Source organism: Bubalus kerabau, chromosome 3 (genome assembly GCF_029407905.1).
Source record: "Bubalus kerabau isolate K-KA32 ecotype Philippines breed swamp buffalo chromosome 3, PCC_UOA_SB_1v2, whole genome shotgun sequence".
NCBI classification, from domain to species: domain Eukaryota; kingdom Metazoa; phylum Chordata; class Mammalia; order Artiodactyla; family Bovidae; genus Bubalus; species Bubalus kerabau.
The window spans coordinates 80,905,479-80,929,112 of NC_073626.1; the positions used below are offsets into that span (position 1 = coordinate 80,905,479).

Consider the following 23,634-nt stretch of genomic DNA (forward strand, 5'->3'; position numbering starts at 1 on the left):
GGATCAAACCTGTGCCACCTGCAGTGGAAGCGAGGTGTCTTAACCACTGGACTGCCAGGGAAGTCTGCAGCCTGGGATTCATAATCCTAACGTCACTGTCAGGGAATCACAGCCATGGACCAAACACCTCCAATCGATGGGGAAGGGCTCTAGTCCTGGGAACAATTCACTGCACAGTGGGCAGGCTCACCTAAGATGCAATCAAAAGCTCCTCCATAGCTTCTAGCCTTAGATCCAGTCTGCACTTGAGAACATCAACAGCAAGTCTCTGTGTTCTGTGGTGTGTTCCTTCTGGTAACCAAAGACAATATCTGCCCCCAAACACTTCCAGTTTCTGCAACAATTTCTCAGAGTATGGCTTGCCAACATTCTTGTTTCAAATATGGCACTGGACCAAAAGCCAGTGAAATAGGAAATAGAGATTCCCCTGCAAGAAACCTCCCCTGCTTAAGACAAAATCAATCTATAACCATTACTGTTAATAGTTTCCCTCCACCAGATGTGGGGGTGTATAATCTCTGACACAGATATTTGGCATTCACTATTTGAAGACCCTTTTTGCGTCATCGCTAGATCCTAAACACCATAAATTCAGGGGTTAGATCATCTCCCATCTTGCATCCTCCACTGTGTGAATCAGGCCAGTTGGGTGCCCAGAAGATCCTAATACAAATTCTGTATCAATGACAAAATGCTATGCAAGAACCCAAAGAAATAAAACTTATAAATTAATGCCATCATAAAATGCTTCATATGATTTCCTTTTGGTAAATATCATTTACACTGAATTAGTTAACCAAACATTTTATGTTGTCACAGAAAATGTCTTTCAGTCTGTTTTATAATTTTATAAAAATTGTAGCCATATGTCACTGCAAGGATGTTAGACCTCTGTTCCCAAGTGAACAGAATTCAGGCCTGTCTTTTCACGAAGTGTCAGGTTTATTCCTGAAAGAGCACCTCCACTAAAGGAAGCTGCTGCTAAAAAACAGATAAACAATACCTGGCTGCATCTGTCTATTTTACCAAAGGACTATTGAAATTGTTCTTCGGACAGAATTTATTAGGTACATACTTTTTACAAGAGTGTTAGATAGGCTACGTGCAAGGAAAGGAAAACTGGCCCAGCTTCCTGGATCCTTCAAAACATTGCTGAAAGTTTAGTCTCTTCCTGAATTCTTCTCAAATTAACCCCAATCAGCTTTCTCTCCAATCATAACAGAAATTGTGTACCTTGCCACACATAGGTCACAGTACTTGTTTGTTTTTATTCCTGTATAAAATTCATGGGCCTTTGCTAACCTTTTTATAACGTGGGTTCCTCTGAAGGGGTCGCGTTGCCCATCAATTGCAACAGATGTCTGGGTGCTGCTGCAGTCCAGCCTTTCGGCAAAAATTACGTCCCCCTACCTCCACTGACGGCACCTCCTCTCCCCTCAAAATGACCTTGGCCTCTGAAGTTTTTTTCCTTGTTTCCCTGGAAGCTCTCACACCCTAAACAGCCATCTTCCTTCTGTACATCCACATCTCTCCTTTCTCCTATTATTCTTAAAAGACCCTGATGTTGGCTCAGGGATAAATGGAAAACAGCATCTCTATCATAATTACCAGGATTTCAGCTCTCCTCTGTGCACTATGGAGAAGGCAATGGCAACCCACTCCAGTGTTCTTGCCTGGAGCATCCCAGGGACAGAGGAGCCTAGTGGGCTGCCGTCTGTGGGGTCGCACAGAGTCAGACACGACTGACGCGACTTAGCAGCAGCAGCAGCTGTGCACTATGCTAGCATTTTCTAAATACTGCTTCAACCTCACAAAACCCCTTTGAGCTAAGTACCAACATCCCCACTTCCAAGATGAGAAAACGAAACCTGTCCCAGGTTTCTGTAACTGGCCGAGCTAGATCCAGATGCAGGCCTCTCTGAAAGCAGACCCTGCATTTGTTTTCAGTCACATCTGTTAACTGAGGTAGCGTACACATGATTTTTAGACCTTGACTGAGTTGTTCTATGCTGGGGGCAGGGGGAAGATTTTTATTTTAGGCACATTTTTTCCCCCCTGGGAGGTCACTAAAGCAAACATCTCTAAGTAGCTGGATTTTTCCAGATTCCTCAAACCACTTGTCAAGGAGCTGACCGTACAAGCTCTGACTAGACTGTTCTGTGTCATGAGAAAGGAAAGGCAAACAGAGGTCAAATGGGCCAGAACACAGGCGTTCCCCAAATAGCTCCTTCATCATTAAATCTACCAAACTTGCGCTCTGCAAATATTTACCTCGTCCATTAAGGCTGCTGTGCTTTTTTCGCTCTCTGAGTCTGAGAAGGAGGAGTGGCTGGAGTAGGCTCTCAGCATTCGTTCCAAGCCTGCAAGTGAAATCATACTGCCAGTCACCATTGCTCAGTCCTGGAGGGGCAGGGGTTAAAGGTGGTTACACTCAGAGGGAGCCAGAGCCCAGAACTCATTCCTGGAGCATTTCCCAAATGGCTGGAGCTGTGTGTGTATGTAGTTGTTGCTAAATTTTACTGAATGGGTGACCTGTACCTTCATTTAATGATATTAGAGAAATGCTGGTGCTTAAGGAGTCTTGATTGTTGTTCAAGATGAAAAACTCAAGATGAGCTTTTGAGTCCTTCTTGTAGATCCATTCTGTGGCAGTTCCCTAACATTTTACCATGGTCTTAAGCTCTCCTCTGCTGGTATTTACATTTCTAAACATTTTGCTGTCTTGGATTTCCTATCAAGTATTACATTGCAATAGTGTTCTCTGGTCCACAAAAAACAAGCTCCACATATCAGAATCCCAAGTATGAAATTGTTTTCATTATCTGTAGCACTTTAGAGCTTCTTCATGTTCTAACATACCTAACCTCTAAGCATAGGATTTAATTTGAACGATTTTCACATCATTCAGGAGTTGGTTTAAAAAAAAACAAACAAGTGGTGATCATTCTGTAAAGTATAGAAGTGTTGAATCATTAACTTGTGTACCTAGAACTAAGATAGTGCTGTGTAGCAATAATACTTCAGTACAAAATTAATTTAAAAGAAAACTCAAATCACCTATTAACACCCCTCCAATGGAATAATAATAAACTAATATGGGAAAAATAAATAAATGGAAGCCTTGTACATACGAGGGTTTTGTTGTCTAGTTGCTAAGTCCTGTCTGACTCTGCGACCCCAAGGACTGTAGCCCACCAGGCTCCTCTGTCCTTGGGCTTTCCCAGGCAAGAATACTGGCCTGGGTTGCCATTTCCTTCTCCAGGGGATCTTCCCAACCCTGGGATCGAACCTGGGTCTCCTACATTGGCAGGCAGGTTCTTTAAGACTAGCGCCACCTGGTAAGTAAACCACCTAGGAGGTTTACTATGTTTTAATCCAAACTAATTGTCCTTCATATCAGCCAATTTCAGGAACAGAGGAAAACGTTACATTTCTAGAAATGGTGGTATAGTACTTATAAAAATCTCACAGATGGACCAAAATGTCATGTTTAATTTTTTTTGCTCTCTCCTTTGAGAGAAAATTTTTCTTTATTCACACAATTAGGTCTGACATTTGGTCCTTTAAATGAGATGATCCCTGCACCAGTCAGCAAAAGCAGAAGCACCCCAACTCTGAATGAAACCTCAGGATAGAATACTTTCCCTCACCAGGCCAATCAAAGAGATAGTTACATACCTTCTTGGTCTCGCGAGGCTTTTTCAATATCTTTCTGCAGTCTCAACAGTTTTGATTTTATTGAAGATGTCTGTCGCTCTTTACTCATTGCATTTTTAGGATCTTCTTCCTTTAGGGAAAAAGAAGGAAGTTTAACAATTTCAGAGGAAAAAAGGAAGAGTTGCTACTCCTAGTTGCACTGAGACTTTCACTGCTACATTCAAAGTTAACTTAATGGAAGGAAAAAAAATAATCAGATCAGATCAGATCAGCCGCTCAGTCGTGTCCGACTCTTTGCAACCCCATGAATCGCAGCACGCCAGGCCTCCCTGCCCCTCACCAACTCCCAGAGTCCACTCAGACTCATGTTCATCGAGTCAGTGATGCCATCCAGCCATCTCATCCTCTGTCGTCCCCTTCTCCTCCTGCCCCCAATCCCTCCCAGCATCAGAGTCTTTTCCAGTGAGTCAACTCTTCGCATGAGGTGGCCAAAGTACTGGAGTTTCAGCTTCAGCATCATTCCTTCCAAAGAAATCCCAGGGCTGATCTCCTTCAGAATGGACTGGTTGCATCTCCTTGCAGTCCAAGGGACTCTCAAGAGTCTTCTGCAACACCACAGTTCAAAAGCATCAATTCTTCGGCGCTCAGCCTTCTTCACAGTCCAACTCTCACATCCATACATGACCACAAGAAAAACCATAGCCTTAACTAGACGAAACTTTGTTGGCAAAGTAATGTCTCTGCTTTTCAATATGCTATCTAGGTTGGTCATAACTTTCCTTCCAAGGAGTAAGCATCTTTTAATTTCATGGCTGCAGTCACCATCTGCAGTGATTTTGGAGCCCAGAAAAATAAAGTCTTGACACTGTTTCCACTGTTTCCCCATCTATTTCCCATGAAGTGATGGGACCAGATGCCATGATCTTTGTTTTCTGAATGTTGAGCTTTAAGCCAACTTTTTCACTCTCCTCTTTCACTTTCATCAAGAGGCTTTTGAGTTCCTCTTCACTTTCTGCCATAAGGGTGGTGTCATCTGCATATCTGAGGTTATTGATATTTCTCCTGGCAATCTTGATTCCAGCTTGTGTTTCTTCCAGTCCAGTGTTTCTCATGATGTACTCTGCATATAAGTTAAATAAACAGGGTGACAATATACAGCCTTGACGAACTCCTTTTCCTATTTGGAACCAGTCTGTTGTTCCATGTCCAGTTCTAACTGTTGCTTCCTGACCTGCATACAAATTTCTCAAGAGGCAGATCAGGTGGTCTGGTATTCCCATCTCTTTCAGAATTTTCCACAGTTTATTGGGATCCACACAGTCAAAGGCTTTGGCATAGTCAATAAAGCAGAAATAGATGTTTTTCTGGAACTCTCTTGCTTTTTCGATGACCCAGCGGATGTTGGCCATTTGATCTCTGGTTCCTCTGCCTTTTCTAAAACCAGCTTGAACATCAGGAAGTTCACGGTTCACATATTGCTGAAGCCTGGCTTGGAGAATTTTGAGCATTACTTTACTAGCGTCTGAGATGAGTGCAATTGTGCGGTAGTTTGAGCATTCTTTGGCATTGCCTTTCTTTGGGATTGGAATGCAAATTGACCTTTTCCAGTGCTGTGGCCACTGCTGAGTTTTCCAAATTTGCTGGCATATTGAGTGCAGCACTTTCACAGCATCATCTTTCAGGATTTGGAATAGCTTAACTGGAATTCCATCACCTCCACTAGCTTTGTTCGTAGTGATGCTTTCTAAGGCCCACTTAACTTCACATTCCAGGATGTCTGGCTCTAGGTCAGTGATCACACCATCGTGATTATCTGGGTCGTGAAGATCTTTTTTGTACAGTTCTTCTGTGTATTCTTGCCATCTCTTCTTAATATCTTCTGCTTCTGTTAGGTCCATACCATTTCTGTCCTTTATCGAGCTCATCTTTGCATGAAATGTTCCCTTGGTATCTCTGATTTTCTTGAAGAGACCCCTAGTCTTTCCCATTCTGTTGTTTTCCTCTATTTCTTTGCATTGATTGCTGAAGAAGGCTTTCTTATCTCTTCTTGCTATTCTTTGGAACTCTGCATTCAGATGTTTATATCTTTCCTTTTCTCCTTTGCTTTTCACTTCTCTTCTTTTCACAGCTATTTGTAAGGCCTCCCCAGACAGCCAGGATAATCTTTGGTTTTCCACAGATAGGTTTACTTTTCTAGACCTGCTTAATAAGAAGACATCTTGCTCACAACTGGTAAGTATATAGCCAAGAACTTACTTTAACAGAAAAAATTACCCTTGGAAAGTGAATGTTACTATAGCTATTTCATAGAAGTGCATGACTCACCAAGGTCAGAGGCATGAGAGCTTTAAGAAGACTAGCTGATTTAACCAGGACCTTTCAGTTGAGGGGAAGGAGGGCAGCAGTTACTCCTTGCAGGAGGAATGGCACAAGCAGAGGATAGAGGGAGGATTTGTGTGAAATAAAAAATAAACATACCAGTTGCTTGAGCAAATATAGTGGAAGAAAAAAGTTATCTAAGTAGTTTAGGTCAGATTTGAGGGCTGAAGTGGAAATTTTATCATGTAGATTGAGAACTATTAACTATGTAAGAGCTTTCATAAGCATTATTTCCAGAACTGAAGAATAAAGGTGTTAGGACACAGTGTAAATGCCTAGTAACAAGTCAAAGAGCAAATGTCCTATAGCGATATGCAGCTTAAAATGATTAAAACCTTTGTGTGCAGAAACAAAAAGGTGTTAGGTCTGGTGGGGTGGTGGCTGATCATGAATGCAGTGGAGACAGAAATCTTGGAGAAAGAGGGAAAACTGATGACTGAAGATGGAAGTGGAGGAGTCAGGACTTATCTGAAAAGGAAGGAGAAAGACTGGGACCCTAAATACTGGTGGAGAGATTAGCTTTAGAAAGATTGTCCTGAAGAAAGGGAAGCATGACAATTTAGAGCAAAGAGAATACTGTAATAGCCTTTATAAAAAATATAATGAGATTAAAATATTTAATCTATATGCTGTGTTCAGTTCAGTTCAGTCACTCAGTCATGTCCAACTATTTGCAACCCCATGAACCGCAGCACGCCAGGCCTCCCTGTCCATCACCAACTCCCGGAATCCACCCAAACCCATGTCCCTTGTGTCAGTGATGCCATCCAACCATCCCATCCTCTGTTGTCCCCTTCTCCTCCTGCCCTCAATCTTGCCCAACATCAGGGTCTTTTCAAATGAGTCAGCTCTTCGCATCAGGTGGCCAAATTATTGGAATTTCAGCTTCAACATCAGTCCTTCCAATGAACACCCAGGATTTCCTTTAGGATGGACTGGTTGGATGTCCTTGCAGTCCAAGGGACTCTCAAGAATCTTCTCCAACACCACAGTTCAAAAACATCAATTCTTCTGCGCTCAGCTTTCTTTATAGTCCAACTCTCACATACATACACGACCACTGGAAAAACCATAGCCTTGAATAGATGGACCTTTGTTGACAAAGTAATGTCTCTGCTTTTTAATATGCTATCTAGGTTGGTCATAACTTTCCTTCCAAGGAGTAAGCATCTTTTAATTTCATGGCTACAATCACCATCTGCAGTGATTTTGGAGCCCAGAAAAATAGTCAACCACTGTTTCCACTGTTTCCCCATCTATTTGCCATAAAGTGATGGGACCAGATGCCATGATCTTAGTTTTTTGAATGTTGAGCTCTAAGCCAACTTTTTCACTCTCCTCTTTCACTTTCATCAAGAGGCTCTTTAGTTCTTCTTCACTTTCTGCCATAAGGGTGGTGTCATCTGCATATCTGAGGTTATTGATATCCTGGACATCCTGGAATGTGAAGTCATGTTGGCCTTAGGAAGCATCATTATGAACAAAGCTAGTGGAGGTGATGGAATTCCAGTTGAGCTATTTCAAATCCTATAATATGATGCTGTGAAAGTGCTGCACTCAATATGCCAGCAAATTTGGAAAACTCAGCAGTGGCCACAGGACTGGAAAAAGGTCAATTTGCATTCCAATCCCAAAGAAAGGCAATGCCAAAGAATGCTCATACTACCGCACAATTGCACTCATCTCAGATGCTAGTAAACTAATGCTCAAAATTCTCCAAGACAGGCTTCAGCAATACCTTAACTGTGAACTTGCAGATGTTCAGGCTGGTTTTAGAAAAGGCAGAGGAACCAGAGATCAAATGGCCAACATCCGCTGGGTCATCGAAAAAGCAAGAGAGTCCCAGAAAAACATCTATTTCTGCTTTATTAACTATGCCAAAGTCTTTGACTGTGTGGATCACAATAAACTGTGGAAAATTCTGAAAGAGATGGGAATACCAGACCACCTGATCTGCGTTTTGAGAAACCTGTATGCAGGTCAGGAAGCAACAGTTAGAACTGGACATGGAACAACAGACTGGTTCCAAATAGCAAAAGGAGTACGTGAAGGCTGTATATTGTCACCCTGTTTATTTAACTTATATGTAGAGTACATCATGAGAAACGCTGGGCTGGAGGAAGCACAAACTGGAATCAAGATTGCTGGAAGAAATATCAATATGCTGTGTACTATATAATTTTTTTTGTACCTTTCATTCATGTGATTCTTATAACAACTTTATTAAATTGGCTTTATTTTCCCCATTTTACCTGTGATACTCAGAAATAAATGAAGGCCCAAGACTAAATAGCTAGTAAGTAATTACTCCTGAAAGCCAACTCCTGTGGCTCCCCAGTCTCCACCAGTCCACTCCATCACACAGCTGCCCGAGGCTGAGGCCCAAGCCGATGTTACCTCCGCAGGTGGGCTCTGAGTTTACCAAGTGCAAGGATGCCTCAGTCCAACCATCAGCCCTTTCTTGCTGGAGGAATGCAATTATAATCTGAATTCCATGTCAGTCCAAGACTTCATTTGGTTTCTTTGGGGATGTCTACTATTTGCGAATATATTTCCAGGGATAGATTACTACTGGGTCAACTTGAGATAGAGTAGACTGCCATCATTAACTTTCTTAAATTTGTTCTTCTTTTTCAAAAATTTGTCAGAAAGAAAATCAATACCAGAGGTGGCATTTAAACCACTGATACAATCTTTTGAACATGGCCTTTACAGTAAACTTATAAATATTTTTCACACTAATCACCAGCCGTTCAATATTTACACTCAGATTGTTTTCCTGTGTTACCCTCAGTTCAGTTCAGTCGCTCAGTCCTGTCTGACTCTTTGCGACCCCATGAATCGCAGCATGCCAGGCCTCCCTGTCCATCACCAACTCACAGAGTTCACCCAAACTCATGTCCATCGAGTTGGTGATGCCATCCAGCCATCTTATCCTCTGTCATCCCCTTCTCCTCCTGCCCCCAATCCCTCCCAGCATCAGAGTCTTTTCCAATGAGTCAACTCTTCGCATGAGGTGGCCAAAGTATTGGAGTTTCAGCTTCAACATCAGTCCTTCCAAAGAACACCCAGGACTGATCTCCTTTAGAATGAACTGGTTGGATCTCCTTGCAGTCCAAGGGACCCTCAAGAATCTTCTCCCACACCACAGTTCAAAAGCATCAATACTTCAGCACTCAGCTTTCTTCACAGTCCAACTTTCACATCCATACATGACCACTGGAAAAACCATAGCCTTGACTAGACAGACCTTTGTTGGCAAAGTAATGTTTCTGCTTTTGAATATGCTATCTAGGTTGGTCATAACTTTCCTTCCAAGGAGTAAGCGTCTTTTAATTTCATGGCTGCAGTCACCATCAGCAGTGATTTTGGTGCCCAAAGAAATAAAGTCTGACACTGTTTCTACTCTTTTTCCATCTATTTGCCATGAAGTGATGGGACCAGATGCCATGATCTTAATTTTCTGAATGTTGAGCTTTAAGCCAACTTTTTCACTCTCCTCTTTCACTTTCATCAAGAGGCTTTTAGTTCCTCTTCACTGTCTTACCCTAGTCCATGTGAATTTTGCAGCACTCGATAAAACCCAGTCTATACTTACTGCTAATGACTACAAAGTTAGATTTTGGAGGTGTTTTGCTTTAAGAATATTGTTGCTGTTGTTCAGTCACTAAGTCGTGTCTGACTTTTTTCTGTCTCATGGACTGCAGGACACCAGGCCTCCCTGTCCCTCATTATCTCCTGGAGTTTGCCCAAGTTCATGTCCATTGAATTGGTGATGCTATCCAACCATCTCATTCTCCCCCTCCTCTCCTCCTGCCCTCAATCTTTCCCAGCAGGGAAAGATTCGGGGTCTTTTCCAATGAGTTGACTCTTCGCATCAGATGGTCAAAGTATTGGAGCTTCAGCTTCAGCTCAGTCTTTCCAATGAATATTCAGGGTTGATTTCCTTTAGGATTGACTGGTTTGATCTCTTTGTAGTCCAAGGGACTCAAGAGTCTTCTCTAGCACAATTGAAAAGCATCAAGAATATTAAGGGTATTAGGACAATCTTATTCTCCCAGTTGGAGAATCAGTCCATTCTCTTAGACAACATACATAGTCATTAGTTCTGGTGCACTCAAATGACATAGAAACCAAAATTTCCCATGGGCACGTCAATTAAAGATAAACCATTGTGGCTGCTTCTTTATGTTTCAATAGGACCTTAGTCAAATTTTCAAGGAGAATGACCCTTATTTTATTGACAGGTTAGCTTACAGAGGTATTTTCACAAGAAAGTAATAGATGTATTTTATTGTACATTGTCTCATCTCAGGGATCACTTACACTGTTTGGAAGGAAAAAAGTACTTTCCCCATATAATCAAATCTTCCTTCCCACTTTCATCTCTATCTTTGTTTCTGCTTGAACAGACATTGCTATTGCTAATTTACTTTGTCTTTCACAGGGAGCTCTGATCAATACTCTGTAATAACCTAAATGGGAAAAGAATTTGAAAAAGAATAGATTCTTGTATTTGTATGACTAAGTCACTTTGCTGTACACCTGAAACCAACACAACATTGCTAATCAATTATGCTCCAATGAAAATTAATTTTTTTAATTAAAAAAAATTAAATATTTGCTTCAAAAATGAAAAGATTCAGTCTAAGATCTTCTTTGACTTTCTTCCCTGGCAGAGAATACTGAAGACATATTTTCATCACCCCATCTGTAAACCACAGTTTTTAAACTTATGCAGACTATAAAAAGTCAATATTTTAATTTATGAAACAATGTTTCTTTTACAGTTGCTCTCAATTTTTTAAAAAATGAATCCCTCAGTATGAGACTAAGGTTCCCCACGAATGAAACCTCCTTCCATCCATACTTACAAAGTAGTCAGTTAATAGGAACTCGGATTTATTTTCTGTCGATGAGACTGTGGTTTCTTCCATGAGAGCCTGGATATCTTTTTCGATGTCTATCTTGCTGATGGCACAGTGAATCTGCGTGTGGCACTGCAAGATCAAGGAAAGCAGAACAAGGTCGCAGAAGACACATCTCCTGCCAGTTCTTACCACGCACACCAGAGACGGCAAATTCTCTACTACTCACTGTGGTCAAGGTTTGGCCAAAAACAGAAATATGTTGGGAGTACTGGTTTAAGTTATTACATAAGAGTTGAATTCTTTCCTTCTCCAGCTCCAGGATGCTCTGAAAGGATAAAAAATGAAATTACATCAGCCCACTGTTATATTTACAAAGCTAAAGGCACCACCAAGCACTAACACACTGAAGAAAGTCTGAGTGAGCCGTCCTGTTTGTGCCTCTTGGTCTAAACTGCAGAGGGGGCAGGTTCCCAGGACGGGAATGGATTTGGTGTCTGTCTATTTATCCTCCATTAGGATTAATTTCGGCTTCCCTGGTGGCTCAGGGGTAAAGAATCCACGGCAATGCAAGAGATGCAGGAGATGTGGGTTTGATTCCTGGGTCGGGAAGATCCCCTGGAGGAGGGCATGGCAACCCACTCCAGTATTCTTGCCTGGAGAATCCCATGGACGGAGGAGCCTGGTGGGCTACAGTCCACAGGGTTGCAAAGAGCTGGACATGACTGAGCACGCACGCATGCAGGATTGATTTCACTCTCATACTTTCACCGTCTTTTCTAGGCCAAAAGGCACACAGGTGGATGCCGTAGGTTACCTGATGTTCACAAAGAACGGGGAGAAAGGAATCATTTCTTGAAATTATTTGTGCGTTCCAGAAAAAGAATGAAGCCCAGTAAAAGCCCTTCTGTATTTAGGAAATGCAGTCAGACACTAAATATTTCTAGAATTGTTTGCAGCGCATACAAGGCATTCTGTTAGTCTTTGCAGGGACAACGATGATGAGATGCAAATTCTCTTCTTAAGGAAGCTTATGTGATGAGAGCAGAACCTTAAAGTCTGACCAAGTCATTTTCCTGGCCTGGGGGTTCAGAGACTACTCTTTGAAGGTAGGGATACAGCCTTCTCATTTTGTGTGGGATGAAAAAATGCCACTCTTGGAGTTTTAGTTGGTTTGTTTTTTTAACTAGGAAGAATAAATGAAATTAGGGAGGTCACATTTGGCTTGTCAGCCATTAACATTTTAGAAAAAATTATTTATCAGGCTCTTACCACTCACTGGGAGCCAAGCTGCAGACTGCTTATTTTGAGGAAATAGAGAAGTTCAGAGAAGGCTGGGTCAAGTGGAATATACCCTGGGGATTCCTAGGCTATGTTGGGGACTGCAGGAGGCTGCTGGGTATGTATGTGCCCAGAAACTGTGGGTTTGACAGAGGTGGCAGGTGTCCAAGACATTACGCCTCATTCTGTTTCTGTAAGGACAAGGCCTGGGCTTTCCCTCTTTATCCAGAGGCTGGGCCGGTTCATCTCATACCTGCCATTCTACCTCCCCACTTCCCACAGTAAAGAGCACTCAGCAAGAGTCCTTCATGAGGAAGAATGCTGTCGTGGGCAAATCAGTGGCTAACATTACCAAAGAAGTAAGAGGGGCGGGCTGTATTCAAGGCCTTAGGTGGAGTGGGGGTGCGGGGACATCACAGAGGCTACTGGCTTCTCTCATCCTGCTTCTCAGCACACCTGCAGGAGCCACTGGCCTGTCCAGTACAGTGTTCCTTTATATCCCTGTATGTAGGCTGCATTCATATCCTGTTGTTATTTCACCTATGGTATATAGTCATTAAATTTTAAAAAAAATTTGTGTAATTGTTGCATAAAGCTTACCATTTTCACCACTTTCAAGTGTTCAGTTCAGTGTCATTAAGTCCATTCAAATCATTGTGCAACCGCTACCACTAGCCATATCCAGAATTTTTTTCATCTTGCAAAACTGCATCTCTGTGCCCATTAAACAATAACTCCCCATTCTCCTTCCCCTCATCATCCCAGCAGCCACAATTCCACTTGCGGTCTTCTGTGAATCTGAAACTATCCTAAGTGTCTCATCTAAGAGGAATCATACAATATTTGTTCTTTTGTGTCTGGCTTATTTCACTTAGCATAAAATCTTCAAGATTTTCATCCTTGTTGTAGCCTGGGTCAGAATTTCCTTCCTTTTAAGGATGAATAATGTTCTGCTGTCTGGACACACCACACTTTACTAGTATACAGTCATTTTAATGCTACTATTAAATTCAAGTGGTAAAAGGCTGCAGTAACTGTGAACATCTATGTCAACCACATGAAACTTTGATCCTGTGCCAAGTGTCTTGACTTTTGAATTGGGAAGCCCAGAGCGCTGCTCCCCAAGGCCATCTTCCTTGTCTAGTCAGAATCCGCACAATTTTTGTAAGTCAATGGGAATGAAATACCTTTTGTTTCTGCTGTTGGTCTCCTGAGTCTTTCTCCAAAATCTCAAGTACCAGCCATTTGAACGTGCCCTCTGTCTCCCAGATACAGGATTAAAGACCCAGAAGAGTAGCCTGCTGCTGCTGCTGCTGCTGCTAAGTCGCTTCAGTCGTGTCCAACTCTGTGCGACCCCAGAGACGGCAGCCCATTAGGCTCCCCTGTCCCTGGGATTCTCCAGGCAAGAACACTGGAGTGGGTTGCCATTCCTTCAATGCATCTAAGTGAAAAGTGAAAGTGAAGTCGCTCAGTCGTGTCTGACTCCCAGCAACCCCATGGACTGCAGCCTACCAGGCTCCTCTGTCCATGGGATTTTCCAGGCAAGAGTACTGGAGTGGGGTGCCATTGCCTTCTCTGAAGAGTAGCCTAGTAAATGTAAATGCTTCTTCACAGGGTACAAACTATATGCCTCCTCTAACAAATATGTAAAATAAACTCTGCTCAATGTCTTGGACCGCAAGAGAGACCGGCTTCAGAAAGAAAGAGTCTTTACATTATAGAAAAAGATCCGGAAATCAGCTGTTATAGTTTAGCACTACAAGCAAAGGACAGGATGGAAAACAAAAGCCAGGTTTGGGAAATACATTGAATCCCCGGTGGGCAGCTATTTCTTTACTGTGACAAATGCTGAGCCACTAGCATCAGTCTGAGACTAGAATAATCCTGTCCCTTGCTGGCAATGGTAATATTTAACAGATTTTAATTACATTTCAGGGAAATCGTTAAGATGATCTATGTTTGCTCATGAAAAGAGGCTGAGATAAATTCCACTGTGCAAAGGGGAAATCCATATCTTGTTTAATGAATTATTGCTTTTTATTATCTTGTTCTTCTTGTATAAAATAGGGTGCAGAGAAGCAAGAGACTCTGGAGGACCTCAAATTTTCCTCATGTGTTTTCACAACAGCATGTGAAAGGATAGTGCGATCAAGGAGTTATCAAGGAAGAGCAGATGGAGAGGTTGTCTGGGACCAGGCTTCATGATAATTCACACTCTTCATTCATTCTTTTCATTTCCTGCTGTTCTGGCCTTCCGGTTAGAACTACCCAGGGAGCATGGAGGGGCTTCATTTTCATCTAAATTGTTTTCATGAAACTGATCAAAGAAATATCTTGCTTTTTCTTGAGCAGAAACTTTAAACTTTACTATGCATAGCAATCACCAAGACCCCTTCCTAAAATCATTCAGAAGTTGTGACTCATCCCATGTAGGCAGGCACTCAGAAATCTGCATTTTAAGTTTTTTTTTTTAGCCTAAAACTTCTCATTCCCAACTCAGGGCTTAAGAGTCAGTTTATCCTCAATTTTATTTATTTATTTTGACTGCCCTGCACAGCATGTAGAATCTTAGTTTCCCCACCAGGGATTGAACCTGAGGCCCCCTGCAATGGAAATGTGGAATCTTAACCACTGGACTACCAGAGAAGTCCAGGAACCTAAATTTTAATAAGCACGCTAGACGTTGTTCTGGGGCCATAAAGAGCTATCAGAAAATACATTTTAAAACCATTTCTAATTCTTCCACCCAGAGAGGACCCCTGTTAACATTTTGATGTATTTTAGTCTGTTGAGGTATATATGTATGTGTGATTTTATATTTCTAGTTATCAACAAAATTATTCAAATTGGTATACTGTTTTTTCACTTAACATTGTTCATAAGCAGTTTCCAATGCTATGAGTTTCCAAAACACTGTTTTAATTAATAATCCCTTGTATAGAATGTATTGATTTATTTAGCCATCTTCTTAACATTGGCCACTTGCATTGTTTCTTCCCTTTTATTTTTAATGTATTTGAACAGAAATATGTGTTCTGTTTTTCATTTATTTCCTTAAGATGGATTTATGGAAAGGAAATTAGGTTCTTCAACCGAGGTTCTAAGAGAGAATTAAGCCCTAATGTCCTAAGGCATCTGTTGTCTGCATTGAGTTACCATCTCTCCATTGCATCTAAAGTGGTATTAGTTACCATCATCCTCGGGGAACTGAGAAAATAGCCACTCACGTTATTTTCTGTGTTCTGTGGGTCACATGAGGAACACTGGTTGAGAATGTTAACATTTTTAAGATTCTTCGCACTTATTGCAAATGGTTTTCTAAAATAATTCCTCTAGTAAATATTACCAGTATCAAACATTTGATTTGTAGTCATTTTTGATAGAGTGGCTATTACTATTTTATTTTGGCCTCATACATTATTTTATTTTGCACAGTTTGCAGGATTTTAGTTCCTGACCAGGGACTGAAGCCAGGCCCACATCATTGAGAACACAGAGTTATAACCACTGGACCACTATGAGATCCTTGAGTGGCTATTATTTTTCAAAATATATTACAGGTTATTTCTGCCAACTGAATTGTTTCTTCTTGGAAGGTAGGAAGTATGGCTTGAACATATAATTATGAAGTGATGACTCATTTTGACATATAATTTGTGGAATTGGTTTCATTTCTTGGTATTTGCACTTGAAATTTTATAATATTTTTCACAGTATCTAGTAAACTGCCTTGAGCACAGCTCAGTGAATGTCCTCTGAAAGAATCTGTGAATCCAGTCTGGAGAGTCAGACCAGACAGAGGAAGAACAGCTGGCGAATGGAGGAAAATAACGAAATGGAACAACCCTGGTGGACCCATTTCTATCTCCCACACTTCTAATAAATTCTCTTTTAATTGAGTTCAGCCAACTTTCGTTATATGCCTTCATGAATATCACGTGTTACTCCTGTCATTTGTAAAGAACAGAGAATAAGAATACACAGTGTAATATGTGAATCAATGACTTGTTGGTATAGACTCAGTATGTACAAGCCAAGGAAATAGTAAGGAAGGGAATCCTTATTGGTTAAGATGAGGCATGGATGACTCAACCGGAACATCTCAAATGGGTCTAGTGGGACTTGGTTTGGCATTCAGTGGGCAGAGGATAGCTCAAAGCCAGAGGAGAAGTTTAGAACCTAATAGAACTCATGTGGGATAAGAGGAACTGTGTGAACTCAAAGGAAGAGGGAGTAAAGTTCTAGTGTTCTCCAGCATGGTGGTGGCCACAAACCAGGAAACAAAAAAGATGAAAGGAAACCTTTCTTTTCTTTATGGAGATTCTGGCTTCTAGTAGATTCTCCATGTGATTTGGGTTCTTAAAAAAAACCCAAAAACCTAGGGTCTTAAATATTTTTAAAGCTGAGCTGAATGGAGGTTTTTTGAAATATAAGTAAATGTACATCTTGTCACCCTCGGGAAAACTTTATAAGTGACGAAGATAATGTCCATGATGTTCCAACGTAAAAGTAGAGACTGCTGAAAGTGGGGTGTGGTGGGAAGAGAAGGTGGAGGAAGACCCTAAAAGGAGAAAAAGACACTAAGAAAAAGGAAGGAGAGACCCAGTGAGAGCCTCTGGTAAGGGTGGTTAGTGACAGCTACATCTAACACACCTTGAAGGCCAGCTAGCTGCGACTACACCAGGACGTGAGCACTGCATCCTGGCAGCCACACAGTAAGAACCACAATCATCCCCTGCTGCTGTGAGGTAGAGAGGACGGTGAGATGGATGGAGACCGAGAGGGTAAATGTTTTTCTCGTAGCCCTTGAAGGGTGCCTAGGAGCGGTGATTTCTCTCCCACTCAAAGCCTCCTTGGAAAAAGAAAAACAAAAAACCATGAATGCATAACTTACCTGGAAGCAATTTTCCAGTGTGTTCTCCCATTTCAGTCTGGTAGAACAGCTTGCCACGTTTTTTTGGTAGTAATTTTCATCTTCTTTCGATAACTTCTCAGTTGATTTTTTCAGTTTATTGAGGAGCTAAAGTAAAACATCAGCGTCACATATTCAGGAACACATTTATGAAAGCTTTTGGTAATTCCAGAGAAAGAATTACATGCATCCCCATGATGAGTTTCTCATCTCCCAGCTAAAGTCACAAACAGTAACAATAGATGACGAAATCAAACATCTTTCTCAGAAAACAGGGATGTCAGAACTGAAAGGAAGCCTAAGGCCCTTTCAATAGGATTCCTTCAATTTTTCTATGAGGAAATTGAGGTCCTTAAATATGATGTGATATGTCTGCTTTCATCAGATGACCTGCTGCTGCTGCTGCTACTAAGTCACTTCAGTCGTGTCCAACTCTGTGCGACCCCAGAGACAGCAGCCCACCAGACTCCCCCATCCCTGGGATTCTCCAGGCAAGAACACTGGAGTGGGTTGCCATTTCCTTCTCCAATGCATGAAAGTGAAAAGTGAAAGTGAAGTCGCTCAGTCGTGTCCAACTCTTAGCGACCCCACGGACTACAGCCTACCAGGCTCCTCCATCCATGGGATTCTCCGGGCAAGAGTACTGGAGTGGGGTGCCATTGCCTTCTCCACATCAGATGAGGGATGAGGCCAAATGACAGGTGAGGAGAAGCAAGTTCAGATCAGGAAGTTGCAAGTCCAGACTGTAATCTACTGGTGATTCTTGTACTCTTATTTAGTAAATTCTTTAGTCCTCGGCGTTTCTTAGTGGCACAGGTAGAGATTTGTACAATTAGATAATTTGTAGAACTAGCATTAGGTCTGGAACATTCTGTCACTTCACTTTCACTATGTAAACGCTGCAGTATAACTCTGGAATCAAACTTCAGGATTAGAGCCCTGGTTCTAACTGCCAGTGAGTTACTTAAACTTCATAAGACACAGTTTTCTCATCTTTGTGATGGGCATAGTGATGCTCCCAATTCATTGTATTGTTTGTTTTCTGGTTTTTTTGTTTTTTGTTTTTTTTTTGGTTTTGGCCACACTGCATGGCATGGAAAAATCTTAGTTTCCCAACCAGGGATTGAACCTGCTCCCCCTGCACTGGAATCACGGAGTCTTATCCACTGAACCACCACAGGGGAATCCCCACTGTGTTGTCTAGAGGAGTCCAGCAGGTGATGCAGGTAAGGGACCAGGCACACTGCTCAAAATTTATCAATAGCATAGCACTCAAAGACAAGTGAGCATTACTATTACTAGTGAAGAGCCTGTGGTTATTCAGTCACTCAGGTGTGTCTGACTCTTTGTGAAGAGCCTGATACATGCCATTCTTCACTGTAAGTTATGGACAACTTGACAAATGCTTTCCTACATTTTTCAAATGGGAAATCTCCAGTTTCCCATCAGGGATCCTGATTCCCAGTGATCTACACCTTAACAAAGAGCCCCCCTGGCCAATCACCCAAATTGGCCATTCTGATGGTAAAAATCAAAGTAATACAAAACTCTCTGGACCGGGATAGCTTGAATTGAATTCTCAAAATCTCACATCTTTGAGAAAGGAAGAAGTTGCATTATATGAAGGATTCTCAGACTTTAATATGCCTAGGAATGACCAGACATTCTTGAAAATTTTCAGGGTCCCACAAGTAGCAATATTGATTCGGTAGTTCTGTAGCAGGATTGGGAAATCTGAATTTTCATTGCCTCCTCAGATGATTCTAATGCAAATGGTCCCCAAATCACAGTTCAGGAGCACCAAGGATCCCTCTGATTTAAGCAGTTTAAGAGTTTCAAGGATAGAGATAAATGTTTTTCAGAACGCCCCTCTTTATGTTTAAGGACATTTTGACTAACATTTCAGTAATGAACATTCATCCAAAATGCTGAATGTTAACACCACTCACTTTATTATTCCAGTTCACATGCTGGCCATTCAACTGTCCCGCAGCTCTGATGTATGGTATACTCAGGACATGGTTGGTTTTGCACATCAAGTGTAATGAGCCATGTATCTACAGAGACATGAGCTTGTGAATTTTAGCCTAATAATGCTACAGAGAAAGACTTGAATGTGTACCATGCTATACTTGGCCAAGTTATTGTTCTCTGCTTCTTGTTGAGTGTGCCCAGGCCCTAGCAATAAGAATGGAGTCACTTTGGAGGTGATAACTCACGTTTATCATCCTGCACTATATAGCTATTGACTAGAAGTTTCTGCTCAGCAAACTTACAGCAAATAACCCCAAACAGATACAGAAGAATGGAGACTCATATATTCTAATTCAAGAAAATTTTCAGAAACTTTTCTTAAATTTGTCAGATTAAATACTTTTTCTTTGCTCTTTTCTTTCTCTTGGAACAAACATCTCATCCACTCATTCATTCATGAACATTTCTTGACGCCACAACTGAGTCATGTACTAGACACTGGGAGTAGATAAAGGAATAGATAGGCTCCTTGTCTAGTCGGGGACCAACACAGACCATCGCTATTCTGTGTGATAGATCCCAGGATGAGAGAAGTAGTCAAGTATCACAGAGTGACCCCTGTGTGAATAAACCTAAAATGAAAGTAGGAATTTGTTAGGCAAAATAGTTTGACATGATATGAAAAACACATTTTTGGTGAGGTTGGAGCACACAGTTTGAGAGGAAGAACAGCAAGTGAAAGCGCTGAAGAGTTAGGTGGGATCAAGTCAGACTCAAAGAGCCACATAGAGGAGTTATTCTTTATTCTGAGGTCACCTGAGTATATTTTCAGGCTTTTTAAAGGAGAATGATACACTTAGATTCAAGTTCCAGAAGAGTGAGCCTGGCTTGTATATGGAATAGATAAGGAGACGCAACACTGAAAGCCAAGACACCAGTCTGTCACTTGGAGTAACCCAAGTAGTGATGACAGAGGCCTGGGAGAGAGTAGTGGCTATGGAGAGAAATATGTGCAGATAAATTCAAGAGCATTTAGGTTAGGACTTAGAATTGGGAGGATATGGTGGATGGTAATATTCAAAGATATAAAAAACAGAGGCATAAAAAATACTTTTGGTAGAGGGAAGAGATGGTTTTGATTTTGGATATTGAGTTTGTTTGAAGTGCCAGAGTTCAGTTTAGAAACTGTTTGGTTTGGAGATATAAACTGGGGTATCATCAGCAGAGACATAATAGATGGAGCCTTGAGAAAATATTGTCGAGTACCTGTTGTTATTGAGCACTTGATATTGAGAGTACTGTGTCAGACTCGAGATACAAGCCGAATAAAACAGGATGAGGCCCAGGAGGGATATTATCAGACACAGCAATATGGACAGTTCAGGCAGAACAAGGGAAGTCCATAAAGGAGCTTAAGAAAAAATTGACAGGGAAACCGAAAGAGTAGGATTTGTTGAAGTTGATAATATTTCTAAAAGGGGAAATTCAATACTGATTAACGCTTCTAAGAAATTAAATAAAGTCAGAACTGGAAAGCACCCATTAGCTTTAGCAACAAGGACCACATTGTATTTAAGGTAAGAACATTCCTAGCAAATTGGTGGGGAAATCTTGGTTGTTGCTTTGAGAAGTGAACAGATGAGGAAGTGGAGACAGAGCACAGATAACCCTTTCAATGAATCTTATTGTAAAAAGAAAGAGGGACTTCCCTGTTGGTCCACTGGTTAAGACTCTGCGCTTCCAATGCAGGAGGCATGGGTTCAATCCCTGGGCAGGAGTGGGGACTAAGATCCCACAAGATGCACAGCACAGGCAAAAAGTAAAAACATAAATAAATAAAGAGACCATATATGGAGAGGAACAGGACTATGATCATGGAGGGTGTCTCCCTGACTCTCTCTACTCTCCCAAGATAGAGGGAAGTTGAGAAGGCTGATGGGAAGCAACTCTTAGAGAGGAGTCTGTCTGAGATCCAAGAGAGAAGGGAATAATCAAGGGAAGGGTCACTGAGAGGAGGCGGGGATGGGAGTCAGAATACAGGATGGAAAACTGGCCTGTCCCACTGCACTTCAGTAGGCAGGTGGCCGTGCTGACCGCTGTGTTCTCTGTGACGCTGTAGGTGAGATAATCTGCCAAGTCGATGATGGAGATGGAGTAGTGAGAAGAGTGAAGATGTAGATCAGCTTCTGGGGAGAGTAAGGATTGCTGAGCAGGAAAGCAAGAAGGACTGACGAATGGCACCAAACCAGGCCAGGCTATGTAGGAGATCATGGGCAGGACTCTGTGAGAGGCAAAGATGAATGCCACCTTAGGTGTTTAGCCTTGGGACTAAAAATGAGAAAGCTACCAGATAAAGTGATGAAGGCGGTAGGGGTCTGTGATGTAATGACAGCCAAGGGCTATAGTTAACAGGACCAGCTGGAGAAAGGTAGGGGGAGGATCACAGACTTCTGTCTCCCAGGAAAGCGGCTAACGAGGGAAGGAAGCAGAAATTCAACACTTAGCTGCCCATGCCTTTCCCCTTGTTATTCCCTGACGTCAGTGAAGAATAGCTTCTAATGAGGGCCCCGAATGCCTACAGCAGGGTCCCAGAGCTTAGGTTTTTAACCTACTTTGGTTTTGCCTCGTCCTTGGAAGCTGTCTCATTATTTAATCCTTGTTATTATGATCATTTCAAACTGTGAAGATTGACACAAGAACCTTGTAAAATCTTGCTAACGATGAATTTAAGTTATTCAGCTAATAGTTTCTCAGGTGAGATAGAGTTACTTGGTGATGAAAATTGTCTTCTTTTAAGGATGTTTTGGGTTGCAGTGTGTGGCCTGCATTTTCTTAGAGGGAGCCCATCTTTAGGGGAAGATATTGACTATTTCAGAGGTTTCCAGTCTGGGACATGCACCACAAGGGGTGTGTAAGATAATTAGTATCCCAATAATATTTGTGTTCATTTCTGCATAAAAAGAGTGTTCTAGCTTGCTCTTATTCAATATATGAATTGATACTGGTGGCCACGCATGGACAGTTGAAGATTCTAAAGTTTTCTGGAGGGAGAGTGGAAATTTTACAACATGAGATGCTGATATGGGTCCTTACACACATTTCTTCACTCTCAGTATCTATGTACATGTGTCCATCATAAGGAGTCTGGATCATATGGATTTGCAGATGTATTATCTAGCTTTATTTATTTATTAATTTATATTTTTGGTCTCACCACTCAGCATTTGGAATCTTAGTTCCCTGACCAGGGATTGAACACGAGTCCTCTGCAGTGGAAGCTCGAAGTCTTAACCACTGAATTGCCAGGGAAGTCCTCATCTAGCTTCAGTTAGGTTCATACCCAAAATTGACACATGCTTTATGCAGATTTCTTCTGTGAAGCTATAGACTGATGTTAACAATGCAAGCACAAGAAAGCCACAGGAAATACTAACAATACAAATGCAAGAAAGCCACAGGAAAATGTCAGAGCTCCTGCTTTCTCCCGCTCCGGATGACTACTGCATCATCACCCACATGAAAAGGTGAAAACTGGCATGATTCTAATAAGAGCTGATAAGAAACTGACCAAAAACAACATTATAAGAGGACATACTAGAAATACGAATTTATATTCGTTAAGGGTTAAGGCTGAACCTTGTCCCACACGTATATTTTATTTGTATATGTCACTGAATGACTATATGAAGTCATCATGATCAACTAATCACTGAAAATAGTATTTCATTTTTACCACATCCTTCAAATATTTCTACTTTTTTATGTTTTATAATGTTTATAACATTAATATAATATAAAAGTATATATAGGATATACAGGATAGGTAAAGTACATTATATGTTATGCATATGTATATCTTACTTATTTGGGGTATGAGCTTATTTGGGGTGTTTAATAGGGCTCCTTATCAAAAACACTGGACACTGGTTTGCTTTGTCATCTGTTGATAATACCTTTCAAAAATATGTGGAGACCAGGAATAACTTTGGATCCCATCTCATACTCTGCCACACTACAGCTCTGCAGAGACCCCACACAGAGGTGGAGTCAGCCAGTTCTCCTGTGTTCACAGCTAACGGCAGGAAGCTCACCCATCTCTAAGCCACATGCATTCAGCTGGCCATGAGATGTTACCTTCTGCTTCTCCTTCTCTGTTGTAATCTGCTTGGAGCTTTCTACAAGATGGAAAAGTGCTTCATGCTTCTTGGTGCTAACCATCAATTTCTTCTTGGCCTAGAGTCAAAAACATACAAAAAAAGCAAAGAAGGATCAGAAACTGGTGTCAAGAGAGAAACTCTTCTGTTCTGGAGCAAGTTATATTCATGTGCTAGCTTGAATGATTGTATATTTTTAGTTCTTCATTTCTGCCCTTACCTCAAAATCTGCTAAAACACCACAGTGGCTAATATTTTGCCCTGAGAATCGTTATATATTTGTTCATTGCATTGAGTTCATTCAAGAGGGTCATATATTTTGTTAAATCATTGAAGGCTAAGTCTACAAACCATAATTGAGGTCATTTTAAGATGCTCTCCTAAAACTTAGAGCAAAAGGGAAATTTTG

At 41.4% G+C, this 23,634-nt stretch overlaps 1 protein-coding gene across 10 annotated transcripts in view; it reads right to left on the bottom strand.

Moving 5' to 3' along the window:
• NOSTRIN (nitric oxide synthase trafficking) overlaps nucleotides 1–23,634 on the bottom strand; it is a 64,873-nt gene that overhangs the window by 6,672 nt on the left and 34,567 nt on the right. For 6 of the 10 annotated variants that reach the window (XM_055572336.1, XM_055572334.1, XM_055572333.1 and 3 more), the window contains 7 exons: nucleotides 23,206–23,304; nucleotides 19,047–19,154; nucleotides 17,080–17,205; nucleotides 11,134–11,232; nucleotides 10,911–11,036; nucleotides 3,679–3,787; nucleotides 2,272–2,360 (listed from right to left, as the gene is read on the bottom strand). In XM_055572336.1, coding sequence (XP_055428311.1) covers nucleotides 2,272–2,360; nucleotides 3,679–3,787; nucleotides 10,911–11,036; nucleotides 11,134–11,232; nucleotides 17,080–17,205; nucleotides 19,047–19,154; nucleotides 23,206–23,304 — 756 coding nt within the window. The remainder of the gene's footprint in view (nucleotides 1–2,271; nucleotides 2,361–3,678; nucleotides 3,788–10,910; nucleotides 11,037–11,133; nucleotides 11,233–17,079; nucleotides 17,206–19,046; nucleotides 19,155–23,205; nucleotides 23,305–23,634) is intronic. The other 4 variants (XM_055572339.1, XM_055572338.1, XM_055572337.1 and 1 more) reach the window with 1 other exon arrangement.